Genomic DNA, 21,135 nt, shown 5'->3' with positions numbered 1-21,135 from the left:
AGTCCACCTGCCTTTAAAAGTTTAGGTTGACTCTCTCCCAGTTCCCAGTATCCAAAGCCCCCATACCTAATGGCCTTCGTAGACCCTCAAACCCAATCCCAACTCCCCTGCACCACCCCCACACTCGTGCTCGCCAACACCGAAAACGCCGCCGGACTCAAATCCAATCCACCATACGGACACCCGGCGCATCGATCAACCAGCGTGACCGTGACGCTCCTGCCGTTCGCATTGACTTTGATCCGGCGGCCGCAGAGCGAGTTGCGGTTCGGGTTGCCGTTGGGCGTGGACGGGTCGAATTGGTCGTGGTTCAGCGCGACGACAAGTTGGCCGTCATTGGAAACAGTGCCGCAGGCGCCGAGGCCGGTGTTGTACCAGGTTATACGGGAGGAGAAGGAGCGGGGGTCCAGGGTTTCGGTGGTTTGAGACTTCGCGGATCGCGATGGGGGTGTCGGGGGCTGGGGCTGGAGCGGCAAAAGTGAAGCCGAAGGAGAGGATGAGAAGGGAGAGGGTGCTGGTGAGGATGGGTTGGAAGAGCATTTTGACCTTGCTTTAGAGTGCTTGGCTGCTTGAGAAAGACTTGGTGTTGGTGGATCAGAGTTGCTCTTTTGGCTTGACCTTCAGGAGCAGGCTGAACTTGGCTATGGAGGTGGGTGCCTGTGTTTGAAGCTCGAGTTGAGAGACTCTGGTTGAGGTTATCGTCATGGCTTTATATGCATCTTGAAAGCACTTCGACTACCTCTACGACTCATTGACATTGTCATTATCTGAGAGAGTGTGGTCATGATACCATGAGCGTTCAAGTTTCAAGCCACCAGACATTCTATCAACGCCGGACGGCACAAGATGAGGGGAAGAAGAAAGAGTTTTTCAACCATCATCACCAACGAGCCGCTCAAATATCGACTATTAACTGCGGGCAGAACATTTCCCCGAAGCTTTACATTGTTTAATAGTAGGGCTGATAGAGAAATTTGGCTAGCTTGGAGCGCCATTGAGAAGTTATATATTAAAAAGAGGGGAAAGTGTTCCGCGATTCATTATCACATTCCTTTCCCCGGCTTCGAGAGCAATCCATGCTCGCTCACATGGGTGGTTTCTATGCATCGCCGGACGTCTTGGGCCGCGGCACGGGTGGCCATTCGATGCGGCAGGTAACTGTTTGAGCTTGAGATATGGAGTAGAAGCGGAATGTTTGCATGCCGTTTTTTTCATATCAGCACTGTGGACGATGTCAGTCTCCAACTTACACTTAGATAAGCAGCAGCAAAGAATACCTATAAATGTAAAAGACTGCCCGATTGTTAGCCAAGATGTGAGCTTCTAAAATCACAAGACGGAATTGGGAGGCCTGCTGCTTGGTGTTGGGCTAGGATCTGTATGGGTCCAAAGGTGTTTGTTGAAAGAGAAAACAGGGTCAAACTATAAGCAGGGTAGCTCGAAGTGTGTACGGAGAGCGGGGAAACGTTCATAAACATCAGGCATTACAGTCCCTGACCAGGAGCGGGAGCTACATCAAAGGGCTTCTTGACTTGGGGAGACTGGACGTTTTGATGAGTTTGTGCATAACAATTGGCATCAGCCGCCTTTTGAGTCAACACTGTTGAGACATAGGAAGGGGAGAGCGAGAGAAGAGCAACCGAGGGCGTGAACATGTGCCTCAAATCCGACTCAAACATCCCGATGACTGACCATGCAATACGGACTCGGGAATTTCCTCTTCGGTGGACAAGTACGGTTCTCTTGATTAGGGTAAAACTGCAGACATACTACAACCTCATAACCATCACTCAGCGCGCCTCAACTCTTCCTTTGTTCATGGTGCGTAGAGCCCCATGCCTCAGTTCTAAACTTTCTCAGCCCAACCAAGCGTGCTACTCTTGGCATTCCAAACCGTGTAATAAGCCTTGATTAAAGGGCTTCCAAACAACCACAGCCGACGGCCCTCGATAGGCTCAATTAAGGGAGGATCCCAGTGAGAAAACGCCGCCTGACACACCCCCTTCTTGCCAGGATACTCACCCAGGTTAAATGCACTCTTCGGCATAGTCACTTCAATCACCTCGCCTCTGGTTTTCGTCCCGATAGTGAACGTGATGTCCGTCGCCACTTCATCCAGCGTAGCACAACTCGCACCCCATGATCCCCTATCATTGAGGGGGACGATGTCCTTGGAAATGCCCGAGTAGAGATTCTCGGCTGCTTGTTGGTCAGGAGCCAGCATGTAGGCGGTCCCTGAGTCGATGTAAGCAACCCCTGGCACGAGTGGCTTGTTGCCGTTGGTTGAGTTGGGCCATACTCGCTTGTTATTTCCGGAGCCGATGTAGGCAGCTTGTACATCTAGTGTAAACACACCCGAGAGAGTGGTGAGCATTTCATCGACACTGACGTTCTTGATACGGCCATGATAGCGCGCATCGTCGACGCCGCCGATGGAGGCTTCAGGACCGCGCTGTTGCTGGTTCTGGCCACCAGACCCGAGGGCAAGGCCAACGATCCTGTTTGAGAGCTGCCCCTCACTGACGAGGTTGGGGAGAAAGGGGAGATAGGTAAAGTTCCCGCTTTCGTCCCAAGCCGAGATGTCAGCAGGACCAATGCCGAGGATTCCGTCGGCAAGTTGGGAAGACAGAGTCTCGCCGTAGCTATGACAAAGCAAGAACTCCTGTTTGGGGGCAGAAAGACCCTGTATCGAGACGGTGTCGGTGACGACTTCGCATTCTGCTCGGCCGGTTTGATTGAGCGGGATAGTGTCTGCACCAGTGCCGTACTCGATGGGTCGAAAAAGTGCAGGTTGGGGCGAAAATGATGTGGATTTGGATGGGTTAAAGAGCGAGTGTTTGCCGCAGTTGGTGCAGTTGTTACGAGGAAGGACAAGAGCGGTTGATCCAGTGTCTACAACGACTTTACTATGGATGGTGACGTTAGCCGTTCCCTTGTTCTGCATGGGGATGCTGTGTTAACTTACAACGTCTGAGGAGGGGTGCCGACCGTAATGGTTGCCATCCATTGGAGTTCGGTTTTGCCGCTATTCCTCGAGTCAACTTCCAACGGTACTCTTGTAAGGCTTTTCTTCCCGGTCTCTCGTCGACGGTCTGACGAGCGATGCTTGAGACCTCCCTCGAGATGGCCAGTGACTGGCTGGCTAGGGCAGAAAGCCGTTGTGCTTGTGAACAGCAAGCTGGCTATAAGTGGCATCAGGGACTTCATGGTGATAGAATGGAAGGATAGTATCAATGAAGATGATATGAATATACGTAGGAGGGGAATGATAATGACTCGATGAAAGGATCAAGCAGAAAGTTTGTGCTCTTTTTATTCTTAGTCTCACCCCTCTTCGTTTAGTCCCAGCGTGACTGAAAACCTGATGTTGATCAGATGAAACAGAAATGCGGAAACAGCGCGACCATGACTATTGCCAATCGTAAAAGCTTGCTACGTCGTTTTGGTGAAACAAGCAGCCAGGACCCGAAGCTACTGGCTAAGCCATGGATAGCAGCAGCCAGGTTGAGTTTAGACATATGGAGCAGCATGAACCATGGTGGTGGTGTCGGTACGCGTGGAGCTAGGTACCTTTCCTTCCGGTCATGATTAAAATTGATCATGGATATATTTGTTGTTGTTCCCCAACGACAGTTTCGTTACTCCATTGCAGAGACCACTTTCTGCCAGTCTCGAGTAGGGATGTTGTGTGTAATGAGGCGTACACATCTCGGCTCGGGCAGCTGCGCCTTGGGGGAACCATAGCTACCGCCAAATACCAATGATCTCATCGAAGGCCAGCTCGTATGTGTAAATTGTTGGTTGTGCCATGCCATGACTACCTAAAGGCGTCACGCCAAGGCATGTGAGCGATTATGTACGAATAATCTCTGAGTCCTGGTACGCTGTTAGTCCGAACTGAGCCGTCAGAACAATCACGCTTAGGTGTCCTGTCAGATCGGGAATTTGTTGGGAAAGGGTAGGATGAAAAGGCTTGTTGGGGAATATTGTCTCCGATCAATTTGTGTAAGCTACGAGTCGAGCAACTGAGGTCCCGTCTTCACTTTGTGTCGGATGAAGTTTCCAAATAGGTCGAAGTCTGGTTTTCAGAGATCACGAACTCGAATGACCTGGATCAGTGAATATTTGGAAAGTTTGAACACCGCAACGGAAGAGAGAGAGAAAATCATGATGGTGGGCGACGATCTCCATCCGAACTTTGAAGCATCTACCCGAATAGTTTGGCTCCGTGCTGCCTTTCATGTTGGTGGCAATGGCGGATCACCGAGGTTCTCGACCATTCAAACACCACAAACGCTCTTGCCGTCTCGACCAAGTCACGGTCATACTGTCACACAACTCCCCCACGACAATTACAACTCACTAGTCGTACTTGCTCGGTCGGAAACAAGGTGAGGACGTCGACACCGAGAATGGCAGGTCTGACCGGTGAGAAAGGAGCCTTAAGAACAGCCAGGCTGTCGGCTTCGGTTGGAAGCTCAGAGCCCGGATCCGTGAACTTGGTGTCCCGTATTGTTCGGTGCCGAACCTGATTCTCAGCAAGCCGGAAACATGATCATGAAGATTTACTTCTACTGGTGTGTGCTGCTTCTTGTCAGCTCCACGTCCGCCTTCGTGGATCGGGCTTTGAAGTTGGGCAATCAGGACCCGTCGTCGTAAGTCGCTATCCAAATGGATGCCTGGGTCATCCGCTAACCAACAATTCGAGTAGGCCAGCCAATCTCGCTCCTCCGCTCCTCACATCGACCATAACCGTGACCCCAACCGTCATTGCCACATCCTTGGTGCAAAACATCTTGCCAACCACCATCACCGTCACATCGGGCGTCAGCAACATCATCCCCAACATCCCGCTCCCCTCTTCCTCCTCAGCCGGCACTCAGCAACAACCATCACCCGTCCCACCGAGTAGTCCCTCCCACGGACCTCCCTCTCCTCAGTCTCCCGTCCAAAACGCCCTGCCCATCCCTTACAACTGTGCCAGCCCCGTGCCTGGCCTCTCCCCCCCGGACTGCACCTACCTCTCCACCATCGGCGTCATCTCACAGGGACAAAACGCCCTTTCGGCCGCCTCAGGGACCGCGGGCATCTATCTCGGCACCAACGGTCCCAACACCTTCTCCTTCATCAACGGGGCCTCGGTGCCTTTGATCCTGGTGGTCTGGTACAACCCCGTAGAAGACGCACAATCCTCGTTCATGGACGCGCGCACCCCCAAGATCACGTACTCGCTCCCTGCGCAGGGCAACGCGGTGGTGGTGTCGATGGATAACGAGGTTCCCGGCGGCTGGTCGACGCTGTACAACTACACGACGACACTGACGGAGTACGGGCAGGTGAACAATACGTTTGGTGAGTTCAACACGGGCTCGTTTGCCACGACGGATGTAAGTCGGCTGGTGAACATGCAAGGGCATCCGATGACGGTGGTGGTCAGGGGAAGCGGGTGTCGGTCGGATATGCAGACTTGTGTGTACACGTGCAGTGAGCCGGGGGCCGTTACATGCGGGAGGCAAAGGAGTTATAGATTGGAGAATTGCCAGGGCCAGCCGGGGGCGGTGGTGAGTAATGACGCGAATGGGAATCCGACGGGTGGATGTCAGGGCTGGAGTAATGGGGGGCATGTTGATGTCATTTTCACTTGATGTGCCAGCGGAAGAGGGACGAAGTAGGGGAAAGGACTGTGAAATGTTAGACGAAGCTTCATGCCATGTAAGAAGGAGGGAAAGGTATCGGCGTAGATGATGGTTGATGGGTCCAGTTAGCATGGCAGGACGTCCCGTACCCGAAGAAACGTTGATTTTCCGTGAAAGATGGAGATGCCCCAAGTAGACTGCATCTGTCAGACATGCATTAACAGCGTATACCCGGTCCCTGCATGTAACTGAAGTCTCGTCTCGATATGGTCCACCCTCTGATCCCGTCGTCCTCCATCACTTCCATTGCACCTCACACTTAAGAGAACTAAAGGCTGAACTCCAGCCTATTCCCCGCATAGTCCCTCGCAAAGAATCTCTTTGGGTACTCCACCCCCTGATGACCTACAACTGCGTTAGCATCAGCCCAAATACCCCCTTTGTCCCCCCTATCTCCTCCCCCCCAAAAAAGAAGAAGAAAATAGATAACTCACCACTCCCCACCGTCCCCGGCTCATCACACTCCATCGGCGCCCCTTCCCCTCCCCGCTTATAATGCTCCCAAATCCTCTCCTGCAGTTCTTTCAGTTTCTCCGCGTTCCCCACTCGGAAGCAAGGGTGTCTATCGGCATTTCTAGCCTCGGGCGTGAAATCGATATCGGGTCGACCTAGCGCAAAATGCAGCTGTTGTTGTTGTTGTTGTTGAACACCTGACTCTTGCAAAGAAAAATCGAACCAAGCCAAGGTGCCTTGTTGCAAAGCCGGGACGGGCCGGGGAATAAGGCCGAGGGTGGTGCCGTAGAAAGAGGTGGCGAGATGCAAGGTGGAAGGGGGGACGAGGATGTTTACCTGGTGGTGGTGAGTATGATATGTAAGATGGGGATGGGGGTGGGGATGGGGATGGGGGTGTTGTGAGTGAAAGAAAAGGCCAAAAAAAAAAAAAAAAAAAAAAAAGATGAAATAAGAGGTGGTGGGGGAGGAGGAGGTAAGTTAGGGAGAAAGGAAGATGGGATGGGATCGATCGATCGAATGGAATGATAGAGGAGGACAGGGACTACGAACGTGATGAAGTCCGGTAATCATTATGGCGGATTTGATTTGGAGAGTGTCTTCAGCTTGAGGGGGGTGTGAGGCTGCTGTTTGCTTATATGAAGTCTATATGTCAAGGAGATGATGAATGGTAGCAAGTTGCTATTGTGAAAGCATACATTAACGACCACATAAATGTCGTAGAGTGATGGTGGTGATGAAGATGATGATGATGATGGATAAAGGTATCCGGTTTCAGCTTCAGGTTGGACAGAGTCACACTGCGGGGTCCTCATCGCCATTGGAGAGACCTGCGTCGTGCTTTTGATCTGCACACTAGGATAATGCACGATATGATGGTGCACTACAGTCTGGTGAGTATCACGGCGTTGGGTTACCTCCGAAGCCTTGCTTGGTTGAGAAGACATGGAAATTTGTGTTGGTGTGACCGCCCCAGGTTCGGAAACAAAGGCCTTTTTGACCTGTTCTGAAATCTCTACCTAGGCTGCTAAAACGGTTTTTGAGGCCATACTGCCGGTATTAGTGAGATGTCGCCATTAGTTCTAGTAGAAAAGAAAAGATGCCTATCAAATAGGCAGTAGAGCGTGAAACATTAGTAACGAAGACAGGCACCATGGTCGAACATATCACAGACTTTTCCCTCCCTCTTTTCGCTTCATACGTTTTGCCCAGACCAGCAACACGTTCATCATCAAACATCCTTGGTCGCCGCATTACCTTTATGACGGGACCTTAGGTCCTCTACTGGACAATAGGTGCTTTGCCCAGTGTCTTCAAGTCCGCGCCCTTGCCACCATACTCAGCAGGGAGCTTGTCGCCCAACCCGTCGACCTTGGTGTTGACAAACTCCTTTGCAAGGTTTGTGCCGCTAGACATGGGATGGAACTTATTCAACGTCTTTTTGGAGACAAACATTTTCATGAGGCCGTAGAAGAAGCCCATGATGGCAGGGATGTTAAGGAAGAACTTTTCCTTGAGCAGCTCGGGGTAGTTGTCGCCCAACACCTTGATACACTCTTTGCTGGCCGCCTTGGCCACGTCGGTTTGACGCAAGAAACTGATGCCCTTGTAGTCATGGACCTGAGTCATCTTGTAGGGGTCGTAGTCGGCCGTGATGGGCTTGATGGCCCCCCCAATGTTGATTTCCATAAGACCAAGCTCCATGAGGGCAACACGCCACTCCACAAACCTTTGGAGCACCAAGCGTGAGCGACATGACAAGCGTAAAGCAGACAGCAGGGATGGAGAAGGTGGTATGGGACTTACTCTTGAAGGTTGCCAAAGGTCTCGTCGAGAGACTTGACACTGCCGTAGAGGTTCCAAGTGAACACCTCCTTTTGCTCGGGCTCGTCGACAGCAGGCTCGTCGCCGGCTGTGTAGGTAGTGACGTAGCCCAGACCATCAAACTTGGCCTTGGAAAACATCTTCCTGAGCAGCTGCTGAGGCTGTGTCTTTTGGCGCCAGTCGAGCGTCTTGAGCAGCTGATCCTTGGCCTTTTCGACTTGTCCATCGTTGGCATTTAGGAATTTCTGGAAAATGATTTGGGTCGGGATGTGTCTCTCGGGGTCCGAGAGGGGGACGCCCCAAATCTCGAAATGGGGATGGCCCTCGGCAGCCTTCCACAGCTGGACGAGGGGAGGAAGCTCACCCGCTGTTGTTGACACCGAGTCCTTGACATCAGCGGGAGAGTCGGTGTCTTGAGCGGGGGCAGCGGCGGGTTTGGGCTCGTTGTCGACTGGTGCTGTCGGCTGGGGTTCAGTGGGATTGACTACTTTCGGTTCCTCTTCGGTGTGTTTGGCAGCATCTGGTTCGGATCCGGTGACAGTTGGTGTATTCTCGTTGCCGGCGTCAGTGCTGACGGCAGCCGGAGTGGTTCCAGGCTCCGCATTGTCTGAGGGTTGAGTGCTCATCGTGCTTGTGGATGAAATGGAGACCGATGACGTCGAGCTATCGTTGAATAACGAGCTGGCCAAAACCTCTTTTGTTGTTGAGGGGTGTTGACGGCAAACAGGAGACTCGAGAGCGCGCCAAAGCTCGTGGCGTGATTATTCGAAGTTTGGGTGTTTTCCGTTTGATGAATGATGTTTGAAGGGGAAAGATTGGACGAAACAGGAGATAAGGTACCTTAAGCAGCAACCTGAAGGGAAAACGTGGTCCACGTGGGGGGCTTGGGGGGCTACGCGACGGTTCCATGTTGATCAGGAACTGTGCGGGGGGGTAACGGGCCTAACCGCCGTTAGCTTCAGGGCAGCGCCACACTGTAGCTCAGTGGGCTAGGCAGTGGCTGATGGCCTGGGTTCCTTCCCGTATCATTTCTTCCCGTCTCATTCCATGTCCCAACTGCCACCACTTTCTCTTTCACCTTCACATTGAAAATGTCACCGACCCTTCATTCTTCGCCCATCCGCACTTATATTCGACTGGCTTCCCAGGCAGTTTCCCGGTGACTGACTGTTCATGTTATGCTAAGTGGCTCAGCTCCCTGACTTATACTTCCATGTCCGCCTCAGCTGTTTCGCTTACTCGGTCCAAGGTGCTGTGAGTACCTCTACGTCACCCCATACATTCTGCCAGACTGAGAAAGTCCATCAGGCTAATGACTTTTCTAGTCATCTGAGCTCGGGTGATGTCTGCCGGCAACGAGGCCCTCGCCTCACCCGACGTCTGTCTGCGCTCCATCTCCGACGTCCTGTCTGTCCTGTGGGTGGCTGAAGCACATCCGACTGCATCTCACTGGCCCATGGGCTGTCGATACGTGCTTCAAAGGCTTCTGAGCATAGAAATCGTCTGAGCCATGTCATGCAAAGCCACACTTCGGACGTCTCCGAGTTAATGACTTGAGCTGGTGACATGTATTCGGATGATGGAGAAACGAAAGGGCTGGCAACGCAGGGTTAAAGGTCTGCCAGTTGCATCGACAACCACGTACCTACATACAGCCAAACGCCCATGGCAGAATTCCAACCCTGCGTTGCCGGACCGTTCCTCGTTTTCGAGCCGAGTTTTTTTTTTTGGTAGGTACAGAGTTACACGCAAAACTCCGGTCTCGGGATTCGCCAGAATCCACCAGTCGAGCGAATCCAGCATCACAGACTGATCACCACCAAACCCAAACCAAAACCCTTCTAGGTTGCCTTCATGACATTGCCATTGTTTGAGGCTGACAGCCTTTGCCAGATCGCGAAACCGAGTTTTGATTCAAACAGCACATGTGAACAAAAGCTCCAGGCTACTCAATACCCGTTGTTGTCGCGAATCCTCTTTCCTCGAGCTTCACTCGCCTGTGATGTATATGCGACCTGATTAGCTTCGCCCCTGGGTCATGGTACAGCCTTCTCGTTCCCTGCGCCCACGATCTAAGCCTCAAGAGTGACCTCACACTTCGTCGCCCTTGAAATCATTCTCACGAAAGAGTGCATGTCAAGAGTCACATATATTGCTCCCCTATACCCTCTCGATGGGCTTTCTCCTCGGATCAACCATTCGGTTTTACACTCAGACGGACCAAAGGCTCCAACAAGCGTGCGAGCTCTACTCTAGCACACAATAGCCAGGCGTCTGACTGATGTCGAGACTCGCTAGCGACCCGAACTAACACACAAGTCGGCAGATGAAGGGCCAGATGTCGCGAGGTACATGGCCCTACGTGCACTTGGTTGCATGGCCTTCGAAACGGAGCACTTCGGTAGACACCCATCAGTCAAGCTCTCATTTTGGAAATACTAGGCATACCGTGCCAATGATCAGAGCGAGCTGTCTTATGAGTGCTCGTCTCTGCACAAGTCCTTTCCAACATCACTTGAAAGCTCGGGTCCGCCACGCATTGGTCGGACGTAGTGGCTTTGAAGGCACCGGCCGTTCCTTCACCGGGCTGCGCAATTCATCAACTGTCTGCGCTAGAGCAAGTCATGGTTCGCGTAGTTTCGCGGCCGTCCTGGCCACCTCGCCTTATTATGACACATGATGCGCAGATCACGCACTGGTGAGAGTAGACTGCAGGAAACAACGACCCCCCCCTGAGTCTTGCGGAAGCGATGTCGAGTTATATGGGCTAGTTATAAACAATCCATGGTTGTTGAACTCACTGATCCTCATGTCTCGTCCCTGTTGGTATCCATGTTACCCGCCGGGCTTGTTATATGCCTGGTGATCCTCTCCCTACCCCAGGCCCTTCACCTTCAACCGACGCATCCGCCAGCAAAGCCACTATCCGCATTTCCTTACATTCCGGGATGAAGTCAGCGCTTGGTTGCGTGTTCAGTGCCCTTGCGGCGAGTGTGTCTTCCTCCTCTCTCCATGCTCTACGGCAAACACCACCACAACTCGACTACCACCTCCTTCCTCGGGCCGCATGTGACAACACAAACAAATCACGAAGCTGCTGGGGAAACTACTCCATCGATACGAACTATTACGATGAAACGCCGGACACGGGAGTCACTCGCGAGTATTGGTTGTCGGTAGAGGAAGGAGATTGTGCGCCAGACGGCTACGCTCGCCAATGTCAAACGATCAATGGGACGGTCCCGGGTCCTACCATTTTTGCCGACTGGGGTGACAGTCTGATCATTCATGTTACCAACAACTTAAAGTCCAACGGCACAGGCATCCATTGGCATGGTCTTCGTCAATCGGGTAGCAACATCTACGATGGTGTTCCAGGGATCACTCAATGCGCCATCGCTATCGGGCAGTCCATGACTTACAGGTTCAAGGTTAGCCAGTACGGGTCAACCTGGTACCACAGTCACTTCAGTCTACAGTACGCGAACGGTGTTTTTGGTGGCATGATCTTCAACGGACCCGCGACTGCCAATTACGACGAGGATCTGGGCCATCTCTTTCTCTCCGACTGGTCCCATGTTGATGTCTTTACTCGGTGGTTTGCCGCCCGGAATGGTCAGCCTCCAGCCCTGGAAAGTGGTCTCATCAACGGAACCAACAAATTCGACTGCAGTAACTCATCAACGGACCCGAATTGTACCGGACGTGGAGTCAAGTTAACAACTGTGGTTGAGAAGGGCAAGAAGTACCGTCTTCGCTTGGTCAATGCGGCTGTCGATGGTGTGTTCCAGTTCAGCATTGACAAGCACAAGTTGAAGGTTATCGCTGCTGATCTTGTTCCCATCAAGCCCTACAGCACCTCCAGCTTGAAACTCACCGAGGGCCAGCGGTACGATATCATCTTCCATGCCAACCAGGCAGTGGACAACTACTGGGTACGTGCCGGGTGGTTGAACGCTTGCCAGCCAAATGTAAACCCCGACAGCATCACCTCGGTCCTTCGATATAATGCCAGCAGCACATTGGACCCGACCTCGACCAGTGATGTCACCGTCAGCAGCGATTGCCTTGATGAACCTCTGGCATCGCTTGTCCCCCATCTCAAGATGGATGTCACCAATATCCAAAAGAGCTTTGACACGTACTTGAATATTTCAACGACAAATTACGTTCACTGGACCATCAACACAAGTAGTTTGCTCATCGACTGGAACAACCCGACCTTGAAACAAGTGTTCAACGGCGAGAGCCTGTTTCCAACCGATTACAACGTTCTCGCCATCAATGTAAGCTGCTTCCTCGTTTTTTTTGTTTTTTTTCCATTACTCCCATCCCATCAGACACACCCCTGACTAACCTATCCCCTCTTCTCCAAAGAAAACCACCACCGACAATGAATGGATCGTCCTCGTCATCCAAGACCAATCCAACCTCGGTCTCGAGCACCCCATCCACCTACACGGCCACGACTTTTGGATCCTCGACCAATCCACCGGCACCTTTGATGCCGCCACCTCTCCGCAGAGCTTCAAGACCAAGAACCCCCCGCGCCGCGACGTCGCCGCCCTCCCCGGCAACGGCTACCTCGCCATCGCCTTCATGCCCGACAACCCCGGCGCGTGGCTCTGTCACTGCCACATTGCCTGGCACGCCAGCGAAGGGCTGAGCCTAGAGTTCCTCGAGCGCGAGGCGGACATCCAGGCGGACGTGAGCGATTCCGATCGGACGCAGTTCAATGACATTTGTCAGACTTGGTCGGATAACGTGGGCACGCAGGCTTTCCCGCAGGAGGATTCGGGGATTTGAATTTGATAAAAGTGGGAAGGTCGGAACAAAAATAGGAAAGGCAGGTTGCGATATCTGGCGGGGACCAGTCGATGTTTGTTTGAGTAAATATTATCAACTCTTGTTTTTTTTTTTTTTTTCCAAGTATGAGGGGTTACTAGGTAGGCTGCACCGTAGCAAAAGGGACTTGACTTGAACTTGTGGAGTGGCGTGTCCTTAAATTTGGGAAAAAAGGCAGGATAGTAATGCACAGTACAGAAGGGTCCTATGATGATAACAGCTGTGGTGACCTACTCGTCAAGTCTACAACGCTACCTAGTCAGCCGTCGGCTTTGTAGACCTGCCTGACGAATACCCCAGCTGGGGTATGATAGCGGAACCGGACGGAATGATGGCTTGGTTGTAGGACAAACGAGTCAGGGCAGTGAAGAAAAAAAAAAACAAGAATCATAGCTAGGTTGAAGGCTTAAAGGGACAAAGAATGCTGGACCTAGGACAGGAAGACAATAGTGCATCATTTTTCGGCGTTTTCTTTGTAAACTGCCTTCCTTCAAGCTCAGCACATCATGGTAGTTTACTTATTATGGTAATAATGATTATGGCGATCGACCGGCTTATGATTCGATATGTACATTCGGTTCTAGTTATCCTGGGTTTTCGGAAGCTGTTATAGTTGGGGTTGCTGGACTGGGTTGGGGACACACAACAAGAAAGCGTTTGTTGCTTGCAGAGGAAAAGAACATTATAGTCATGTTTCTTACCACCTTCGCTTTCACTTTTCGTTTCTCGCAGATGGGGTATACCCATGCTATGATAGGTACCTACTATATTTATGGGAAATGAGGATGGGTGGGTTATGGGCATACATCATACTACTACTCGTCAATGACGACCTTGATGAAGCCAGTCGGATACATATATAACCCTTGATCGAAATGACGGTTCGAAGTAATCTGATGTACAACAACTTTTCCATAGGAAACTCCTGTGATTTAACCTACCAAGGGCCCTAGGATATCCAAAAGTCTTAAAGATACCCGTTGCAAAGTAGAATAGGGGCTTCAGCCGAAGCGTGGACTACAGCAAACGGAAAGCGGATGGGCGAGGGGGAAGAGGAAGGCCCGAGGTTCACTTACATTGCTTCTATAAGCAGAACTTGGACAATCAACAATTACATACGACCATACCCACTGGAAAACTCGGGATCCCGTCCGCTCTCCCATAGATAAGCCAGTGAGGGCCAGACTAGTAGTTGGGTCGGTGACGACCAGCGAATCCCTGGTGTTGTATGTTTTTTGTATCTTCTTCCTATCTTTCTTCTTTTTTTTCTTTCTTTCCTAGGTTGTCTTCCATGAGAAGCAATAAGAGAATAACACTGAATAGGACAAAAGAAACAGTCGTGCCTACGAAGTAAGTAAGACATGTTGATGGTGGTATTGATATGGAGGTGGACGGGGATGAGGATAATCTTCCGAACCAAACGTATGCTTGAGGGCCTGGGTCGAAGGGTCCCGAACGTTCGGAGACTGAATTGCCCGTCGGTCGGTACGTGATGCGAGATGCGTTCAAGAGCCAAAGGTCAGCTACGGAGGAAAGGTTGATGTACGACGCATGGAAGAGTGGAAGGATATCTTTTAGAAAAAGCATGTAAATTGGTAAATGCGCTGGAAGGAATACAAAGAACAGTGATAAACAAAATACACATCCGCTACAACCCAGCTGGTTCATAGTACTCCTTGAACCGATCCGATTCCTCCAGGTCAAGATCCGCAATCACTTCCCAGCATTTGATCAGAAGGTTGGGAAAGCGTGTCGTAAAGAAACCGAGGTATCCTTCCGGCAATGGCCCGACCATCTTCCTAAGCTGGGGAGTAAGGTCCTCGTAGTGGTTCTTCTTGTTGCGTAGCGCCCGCAGGAGATCAAGCATACGATTGCCTGTGTACTTGCGCTGTTTGCCCAGTGATTCAACAAACTCCCTGGGCAAGGCCTTGAGGAAATCACCATTGGTAATCACGCAAGAACTCTGCTCCTCTAGCAATGCAAGTGCTGTCGAGGGAGGATCACGGGGTTCCTTTTCAAAGTGATCCGAGACGTCGCAAAGGAAATTGAGGCGTTTCCTGGGACTCCAAAAGAAGGGATGAGCCATGACCCCGATCGCAGTGGGCCGTTTCTTGGGGTTGCTGTTCAGCATGCTCTCAATGAGATCTTTGGCATCATGAGCGTAGTCGCCGAGGACTTCAAGGAGTTGCAAGTCATATTTGCCTTTGCGAATGTTCGACTCGCGCATATACCGATCACCGAGGTCAAAAGGGTGATGTCCCTTGGTGAGGACATAGAAGAAGACCAAACCAAGAGAAAAGATGTCGATCGCTCGGGTGACGCGGCGCACATTGACACCAGCTCCCACAACTCCAGAACCTGTACCGGAAGCACTGTGCATGCTGGAACCAGGGTCGGTAAAAGTCATCGTGGCACCTGGTCCAGGGCCTCCATCGTCGTCAAGCAACAGTTCCGGGGCACGCCAGCCTGTTGTACCAGCCGCGTGGGCGGTAGTAGCGCCAAACGACGACTGTCCACCTTCCAGCTTCTTGCAAAGGCCAAAGTCAGAAACGAGAATGCGCGGGCGACCATCTTTACCCATGTTGACAAGGATGTTTTGGGGCTTGAGGTCACGATGAACGATCCTAAGACTGTGCAGATGGCTCAACCCCTTGGCGACCTGGTACAAAACTCCCGGCATGTCGCGCTCACCCGCTTGAGCAAGTTCACGGAACATACTGGGCCGCTGGATGACATCTGCGAGGGAGGCCTGGCAGAGTTCGAGAGCAATGTAAAGGAATCCGGCAGACTGTTGTTGAGCAAAATACCGGATGACTGCGACAGTTAGTAAGGGCGACATGACCGATCAAGTTCACATGCTGATACCACTCACCGTTCGGATGATCGTCACTCTCTCTCAGCAACTTGGTTTCCTGACTCGCAATCTCATTGAATTGGACCAGCATGCGCTTCACGGCAACATCACGTCCATCCCACTTTCCGGCGAAAACGATGGTACCGTTGCTTCCTATGCCGAGCTGTTGCTCCTGGTTGACCTCCAGACTGCCCATCTTCAGAATAGGGCCAGAAACATTATCGACACCATTTGGAATGGTTATGACGTCTGGCTCCAACTTTGGCTGTTGGCCGATCTCTTGAGCCTTTTTGACGACTTCGTCCACAGTGGGCTCAGGGGGTTCGTCATCACGGGACTGGGTGTTCTCATTTCTAGGACCCTTTCGGTGCTTGATACCGCCGCGGCGACCTCTGTGAGCCTTCCTCTTCGGCTTGACAACTTCAGCAGGAGCGTCATTTGTATCACCGGGCGGTGGCGTCTCAGATGATTTAGGAAGGTCGGCAAACGTCACTTCCTTCTTTGCCAGCCCTTCATCTGAGCCAGAATCCCCGGCGGATGAGTCTGCCAAGGAGGGATCGGGCTTACTGCTTTCCTCCTTAGCCGCCTCCAAGCGCGGCGTGATATCAGTCACGGTTGGTGTCGGCTCTGTACGAACAACGTGAATCCTAAAGCGCGTGAGGTCCACAACCTTCCTCCCGAGCGTTCTCATAAAATCCAGGAAACCTTCCAAGGAGTAGCCTTTCTTGGATGACTGAGGTATCCAGGCCCTTGTCCATACGGCAATGACAACCACAATTCCAACCAGAAGAGTAAAGGGGTTGAGAAAAAAGTCAGAGGCTTGCACAGGCAGTGCCGTAGCAGTATCCGGTGCTGGTAGGCCGGGCAGTGCCCCTGCTGACGAAGGAACCGTGGGGTTACCAGTAATAACGGCGTCTCCGGCGGAAGAAGGAGGCGCATCTAAAAGTGGCACTAGGCGGTTGATCTCCTTGGGGATTCGCCAGTCAGGCAGATCATGAGTGCCGACGAGTGCTTCGGACAGTTTGTCTTCGTTCAAACCTTCCAACGACCAAAACTTGTGAATGGGGGCAGGTGGGGCATGGAGGATGAGGGGATACTGAGTTCCCGAAAGAGCATACCAGCTACCCTCCTCAGTATGGTTGACGAAAACCTTTGTGCTGCGAAGGCGTGAAATTGCGGGATTAACAGGGAAAAGGGGCTGGGGAAGGATAATCAGGTCGGTGTCGCTGCTGCCGGTCGGATTCCACTGACGACGCAGGACATCAAAGACGCGAGCGACAGGGGAAGTGAGCTGGTGGGAGAAGAGCGGCCGGTCACCATTCTCCCGATCAAGGCCAAAGCCAAAGAAGGTTCCGTCTGGTTTGCCAGTGATATAGCGCTTGTCTGGTGTAGCTGAATGTTGCTGGCCCAAGTCGCCGTCCAACACATTGGGGGCCCACTCGGAATACTTGAGGGATGCAATGGGGCTGCCGTCGGTGCGATACACACCAACAATGTATTCGGTACGGCCGAGGGTGATGGTTTCTCTGTTGCTGCACTCGCTGGTGACGCTGTTTCCAAGGGCGTATTCTCTAAGACATCGCTCGGACTCGACCTTGTTGATGTTGACACCTCTGGGACCCAAGTTTTTGATCATGGCGCCGGTCGCGGCGTTGAGAGTCACCATGTTGGTCCTCTTCTCGCCCGTGTAAACGATCCCGTTCATATGGAGGCCGCTGTAGGTTTCAACCAGCTGTTTCATGGTCATAGTCATTTTGGTCAGCTGGGGACCCGAGTCGCTCGGTCTCCAGATGTACATCTCGCCGTCCCTTGTGGGCTCCACTATCCAGATCCAGTGATCCATCTCGTGGAAGTCCTCATCGACGGGGGAGCGAGAGGTTCGGAAGTGCCGAGTTTCCACCATGGGGTGGTCGGCCTTGAAGTGCCAGCGCACCTCGCCACGAACGCGGTCGGTGGCATACAGATCTCCGTCAACGGTCGCCAGAAGCACAAAGTCTTCCACTTCCCAGTCCTCCAAGCTCCGCGCAATCTGATGCTGCGAGAGCTCGGCCCCCAAGGAGCCGACCTTGTTGGATTGGGTCAGAGGTGCTCGAACGGACGAGTCCGGAGCAAGAGCGTTGGCGCGCGCATTGTTAGAAATCAAGTCGGCGTGGTTGTTGTTATTGGTGTTGTCGGATTGGGCATGGTAGCTCAATCGGATAGATTCGGTTTTGGGCCCGTCGGCGATCTCGACTACGGTCCGCTTGCCACGGCCGTGAGTTCGGGGCGTCTCGATGACGGGTTGGGGGCGACCTCCTGTCAGGGTAGACAAGGTAGCAATGTTGGGGACGGCATGATCGTCGTCCTCGCGGGGGGACCTCGCATGACGCTGCGGCTGAGCATCAACGAGTTGGAGCCATTGCAAGTTAACTAGGAGGAAAGCGAACGCCAGGAGGACTTCGGGCCGGCAAGCGACGTGGCCGGACGGCCGTCGCAACATCTTGGGGACAACAATGCGGATACTGATAGTGGTAAGGCCGAAGCAGACCTAGGAGTACATCCAAGGCAAGGACTGCCTATAGTCTTTGTTGGTGTTTTTTTTCTTTTTTCTTCTGGTGTGTGTGCGCGCGTAGAAATATGCAGGTCGCGGGGTGTGTTTCGGTGCGTGGAAGCCGTCGGTCGGTCGTGTTGGGGAGTGCGGTCTAGATATGTAGAGGCAGGCGGTGTCGGGTGGTTGCCGTGGAGTCCGTATGCGTGCGGGCGTCTGCTGGGCTGCGTGTGTTGGTGGGTAGAGTCTAGATAAATACTAATACCGGGTAGAGCTACCTCTAAGTATGTATTGCTTGTGGATGTTGGTTCCCTTTGGCGGAGTCGAGTTTGGTTAGGTTCAGTTGTGCGGTCTTGGCGCGGTCCAGAGCTCAGACCAAGTGTGGGTTTGTTTTGGCGGTGGGAAGAATTGAGGAAGAAGAGAAAGAGATGGTGAAAGGCCAATGGAGGAAAGGGTGGCAGATGGATTTGTATGGAAGCAGCTGGATTCCGACCCCTTTGTTTATGTGTGCCCGTGTGTGTGACTTGTACACTAGAAATCGGGTGGAAGGGAAGGGTTGCATGCAGTACAGGACATCCGATTATGTAGTACCTTTTGGCGTGTTTTATGCTAGCGAGATACTTCTGGCCGTGACGTCCTGCAGCGATGGGGCGGGTGAAAGGGAGAGAGGGGGTGGCTGAATAGCTGGCCGTTGAATAAGTACTAGGTAAATCACCCCATGCTTATAACGGAACAGATGGATGGATGGATGGATGGCTCCGATATAAAAAGCGACAATTCAACCACCATCTCCAACTGAACTCCCCACAATCACGTTCCGACTGCAGTGCCTCAAAGTTCGCTCCCGGTGCTGCCTGTGCCCTGATTACGCAGCGCAACGACGACTTAGTTGTAAGGGAGTCCTGGATAGCGAGCATGTGTCCGGGCAATCCGTGGATCCCTCGGTGCCTTTCCTTCGCCAGGGGACCCCTTCGAACCCCCCATCCAGCCTACGATTGAGACCCCATCTCGGATCGGCCCCAGCTATTGAAAACAATATCAGTTGATTGATTGATTGATTACGACAACGAGGTTCATCATCTACACTCGTTATTCCGCGTACGTATTACATCCATAGGGCGTCATAAGCGGCACTCAGCAAGAGGGTACACGATAACCCATTTCTCGAGGCTTCAGAGGTAACCAAGATACTCAAGGGAACAGCTGACCCGCAACCTCCCGTTTCGAAAATCACCGACGGCTGGCTAGACAGAGCATCAAGATGCGCCATGGATCACACTCCTGAGGATACTGACCTACTGTGCTCTTACTGTTCGTATCCGCACATTGCCCTATGTAGCAGATATTGATTCTCTCTCAACTACAAAAAGCAGCGAATCAAACGGTGCATGACCATTTCTGAACATTTGTGATCGATACCTAGAACTAGTTTTGCAGCTCCTGTCAACGACAAAGAGGGACGGATGGTGGGATGAAACGTCATCGCCCTGCCCTTGACGGAGGAGTGGTCCGGCGTACCTACAGCTGAGGCCTGGGACCACAGCGAGAGGATTCGAGCTACATCTACTGCCTGTACCTAAAAAGGGACAGAAATCACTGCAAGACGGGGGACACTGACCGCCCGAACCCCCCGCCCTCAACTAAAGTTCCCAAACCGCCGGTCCTCCGTTTTTGAGTTGCGTAAGCCGGGCACTCGGCACCTTTCCCACCTTTTAACTGAATCCCAGAAAATGTATCAAGTATTGATTGACTTCAAAGACAACACACATTGCACGTGGGTGTGTCAGATCTTTTTGCTTTTGAGTATTATTAAGCTACCTCTAGCCCCGTTTTCTTTATTTTCTCAATTCATCACCCACATATTCCAAACCCGTCAACAGTTCGTCCAAGCATCGTGACCCGACGCAGCGGGTACTAAACAAGCACTGCAAGAACTCGGACGGTGCCCGAGCTTCGACGGGAACGGGAGCGGGAAACGGCTGAGGAAGGAAAAAAACGGGGAAACGGCTCCACAGGGAGGTTCTTTGAAAACGACCGGGCTAGATCCGGGGACGTCGAACCCCTCGCTCTCAGACCCTCTCAACCCTTTTTCGAGTTTTGGACGGTTCGTCGACTTCTGACAGTACATAGGTTCTAGGGCAAAGGCCAGGCCACCTGGGGAGGGGAAGGTTATTCAACGAATCATGATCCTTCTTTTTCTTCCACTTCCGACGAGACAAGGGACGAGTCGTCATCACGAAACCTCAAGCTCAAGCCCTTGCTTGCCCTTGCTCTTGTCTCGAGTTGCTAACTTGCAACTGCTGAGACAGTGACCCCTAGTGACAGTTTGATGGTTTTGTAGGCATGAGCTGTTGTTGATCCTCACCATAACCGTTCACTCTTCGCCCGGGTTATTCATTCTTTGTGTTTAGCAGCCAGATATCATCATCATACCTAGCTAGATACCGTTGGGTATGTACACACGCGCACACAATGATATGTAATCTTGCAAAACTCGGAGCCATGCCCCAGTTTGTTCGTCCACTCTCTATCGAACACGCATATCAGCGACGTTCTGCAGGTTTTAGTCTTATATGTAGCCCCGTCGAAGAATGGAAGCGGGTCATGTCTCATGCACATGGATGTTTACCTACCTACACCTCCTTTTCTTTTCGGCCTTCAGCCTTCAACTGGCCAAGCACTTGGAACTTACCTGTCTGTGTGCATGTTAGAGAATTGTTGAGATGCAAGACAATGAATAACCAACCAACCAACCAACCAACCAAACTACCCAGACACCGACACACAGGTGGAAAAAAAAAAAGCATGACTGTGAACCAATGTAGGTAGTCCCAATGACGTGACTCTGCTTTGCTTTGCTTTGGCCCGCCCATGCTTAGGTACCAAAGTCGGAGAAATTCTTTTTTCTTTTTTTTTCTTTATTCCGACTTGCCAGTTCG

General features: G+C 52.1%; 7 protein-coding genes across 7 annotated transcripts; 2 read left to right on the top strand and 5 right to left on the bottom strand.

Moving 5' to 3' along the window:
* Nucleotides 1-86: 86 nt before the first annotated feature.
* Nucleotides 87-392, bottom strand: NEUTE1DRAFT_47965 (uncharacterized protein; the record flags this gene model as incomplete). Its single annotated transcript, XM_009854520.1, has 1 exon — nt 87-392. A coding segment is annotated over one exon (306 nt), but the record flags the coding sequence as incomplete, so codon positions are not given.
* Nucleotides 393-1,846: 1,454 nt separating this feature from the next.
* Nucleotides 1,847-3,207, bottom strand: NEUTE1DRAFT_140011 (uncharacterized protein; the record flags this gene model as incomplete). Its single annotated transcript, XM_009855258.1, has 2 exons — nt 1,847-2,906; nt 2,966-3,207. 2 exons carry the CDS (start codon nt 3,205-3,207, stop codon nt 1,847-1,849), a joined length of 1,302 nt encoding a protein of 433 aa, XP_009853560.1.
* A 1,340-nt stretch (nt 3,208-4,547) lies between these two features.
* Nucleotides 4,548-5,704, top strand: NEUTE1DRAFT_131443 (uncharacterized protein; the record flags this gene model as incomplete). Its single annotated transcript, XM_009855257.1, has 2 exons — nt 4,548-4,655; nt 4,712-5,704. The coding sequence occupies 2 exons, from the start codon at nt 4,552-4,554 to the stop codon at nt 5,643-5,645; spliced, it is 1,038 nt and encodes a 345-aa protein (XP_009853559.1).
* Nucleotides 5,705-5,750: 46 nt separating this feature from the next.
* Nucleotides 5,751-7,093, bottom strand: NEUTE1DRAFT_67742 (uncharacterized protein; the record flags this gene model as incomplete). Its single annotated transcript, XM_009855256.1, has 3 exons — nt 5,751-6,041; nt 6,131-6,485; nt 7,064-7,093. The coding sequence occupies 3 exons, from the start codon at nt 7,091-7,093 to the stop codon at nt 5,965-5,967; spliced, it is 462 nt and encodes a 153-aa protein (XP_009853558.1).
* Nucleotides 7,084-8,982, bottom strand: NEUTE1DRAFT_117894 (uncharacterized protein; the record flags this gene model as incomplete). Its single annotated transcript, XM_009855255.1, has 2 exons — nt 7,084-7,875; nt 7,953-8,982. 2 exons carry the CDS (start codon nt 8,594-8,596, stop codon nt 7,428-7,430), a joined length of 1,092 nt encoding a protein of 363 aa, XP_009853557.1.
* A 1,936-nt stretch (nt 8,983-10,918) lies between these two features.
* Nucleotides 10,919-12,776, top strand: NEUTE1DRAFT_47813 (uncharacterized protein; the record flags this gene model as incomplete). The annotated part of the gene is made up of 2 exons (XM_009854506.1): nt 10,919-12,256; nt 12,348-12,776. 2 exons carry the CDS (start codon nt 10,919-10,921, stop codon nt 12,774-12,776), a joined length of 1,767 nt encoding a protein of 588 aa, XP_009852808.1.
* Nucleotides 12,777-14,391: 1,615 nt separating this feature from the next.
* Nucleotides 14,392-18,148, bottom strand: NEUTE1DRAFT_148210 (uncharacterized protein; the record flags this gene model as incomplete). The annotated part of the gene is made up of 2 exons (XM_009855254.1): nt 14,392-15,629; nt 15,688-18,148. The coding sequence occupies 2 exons, from the start codon at nt 18,146-18,148 to the stop codon at nt 14,464-14,466; spliced, it is 3,627 nt and encodes a 1,208-aa protein (XP_009853556.1).
* Nucleotides 18,149-21,135: the final 2,987 nt, after the last annotated feature.

The sequence above is a fragment of the Neurospora tetrasperma genome (assembly GCF_000213175.1).
Source record: "Neurospora tetrasperma FGSC 2508 unplaced genomic scaffold NEUTE1scaffold_5, whole genome shotgun sequence".
NCBI lineage: Eukaryota > Fungi > Ascomycota > Sordariomycetes > Sordariales > Sordariaceae > Neurospora > Neurospora tetrasperma.
The sequence above is the reverse complement of the archived record's forward strand: the minus strand, read 5'-3'. Positions and strand labels throughout refer to the sequence as shown.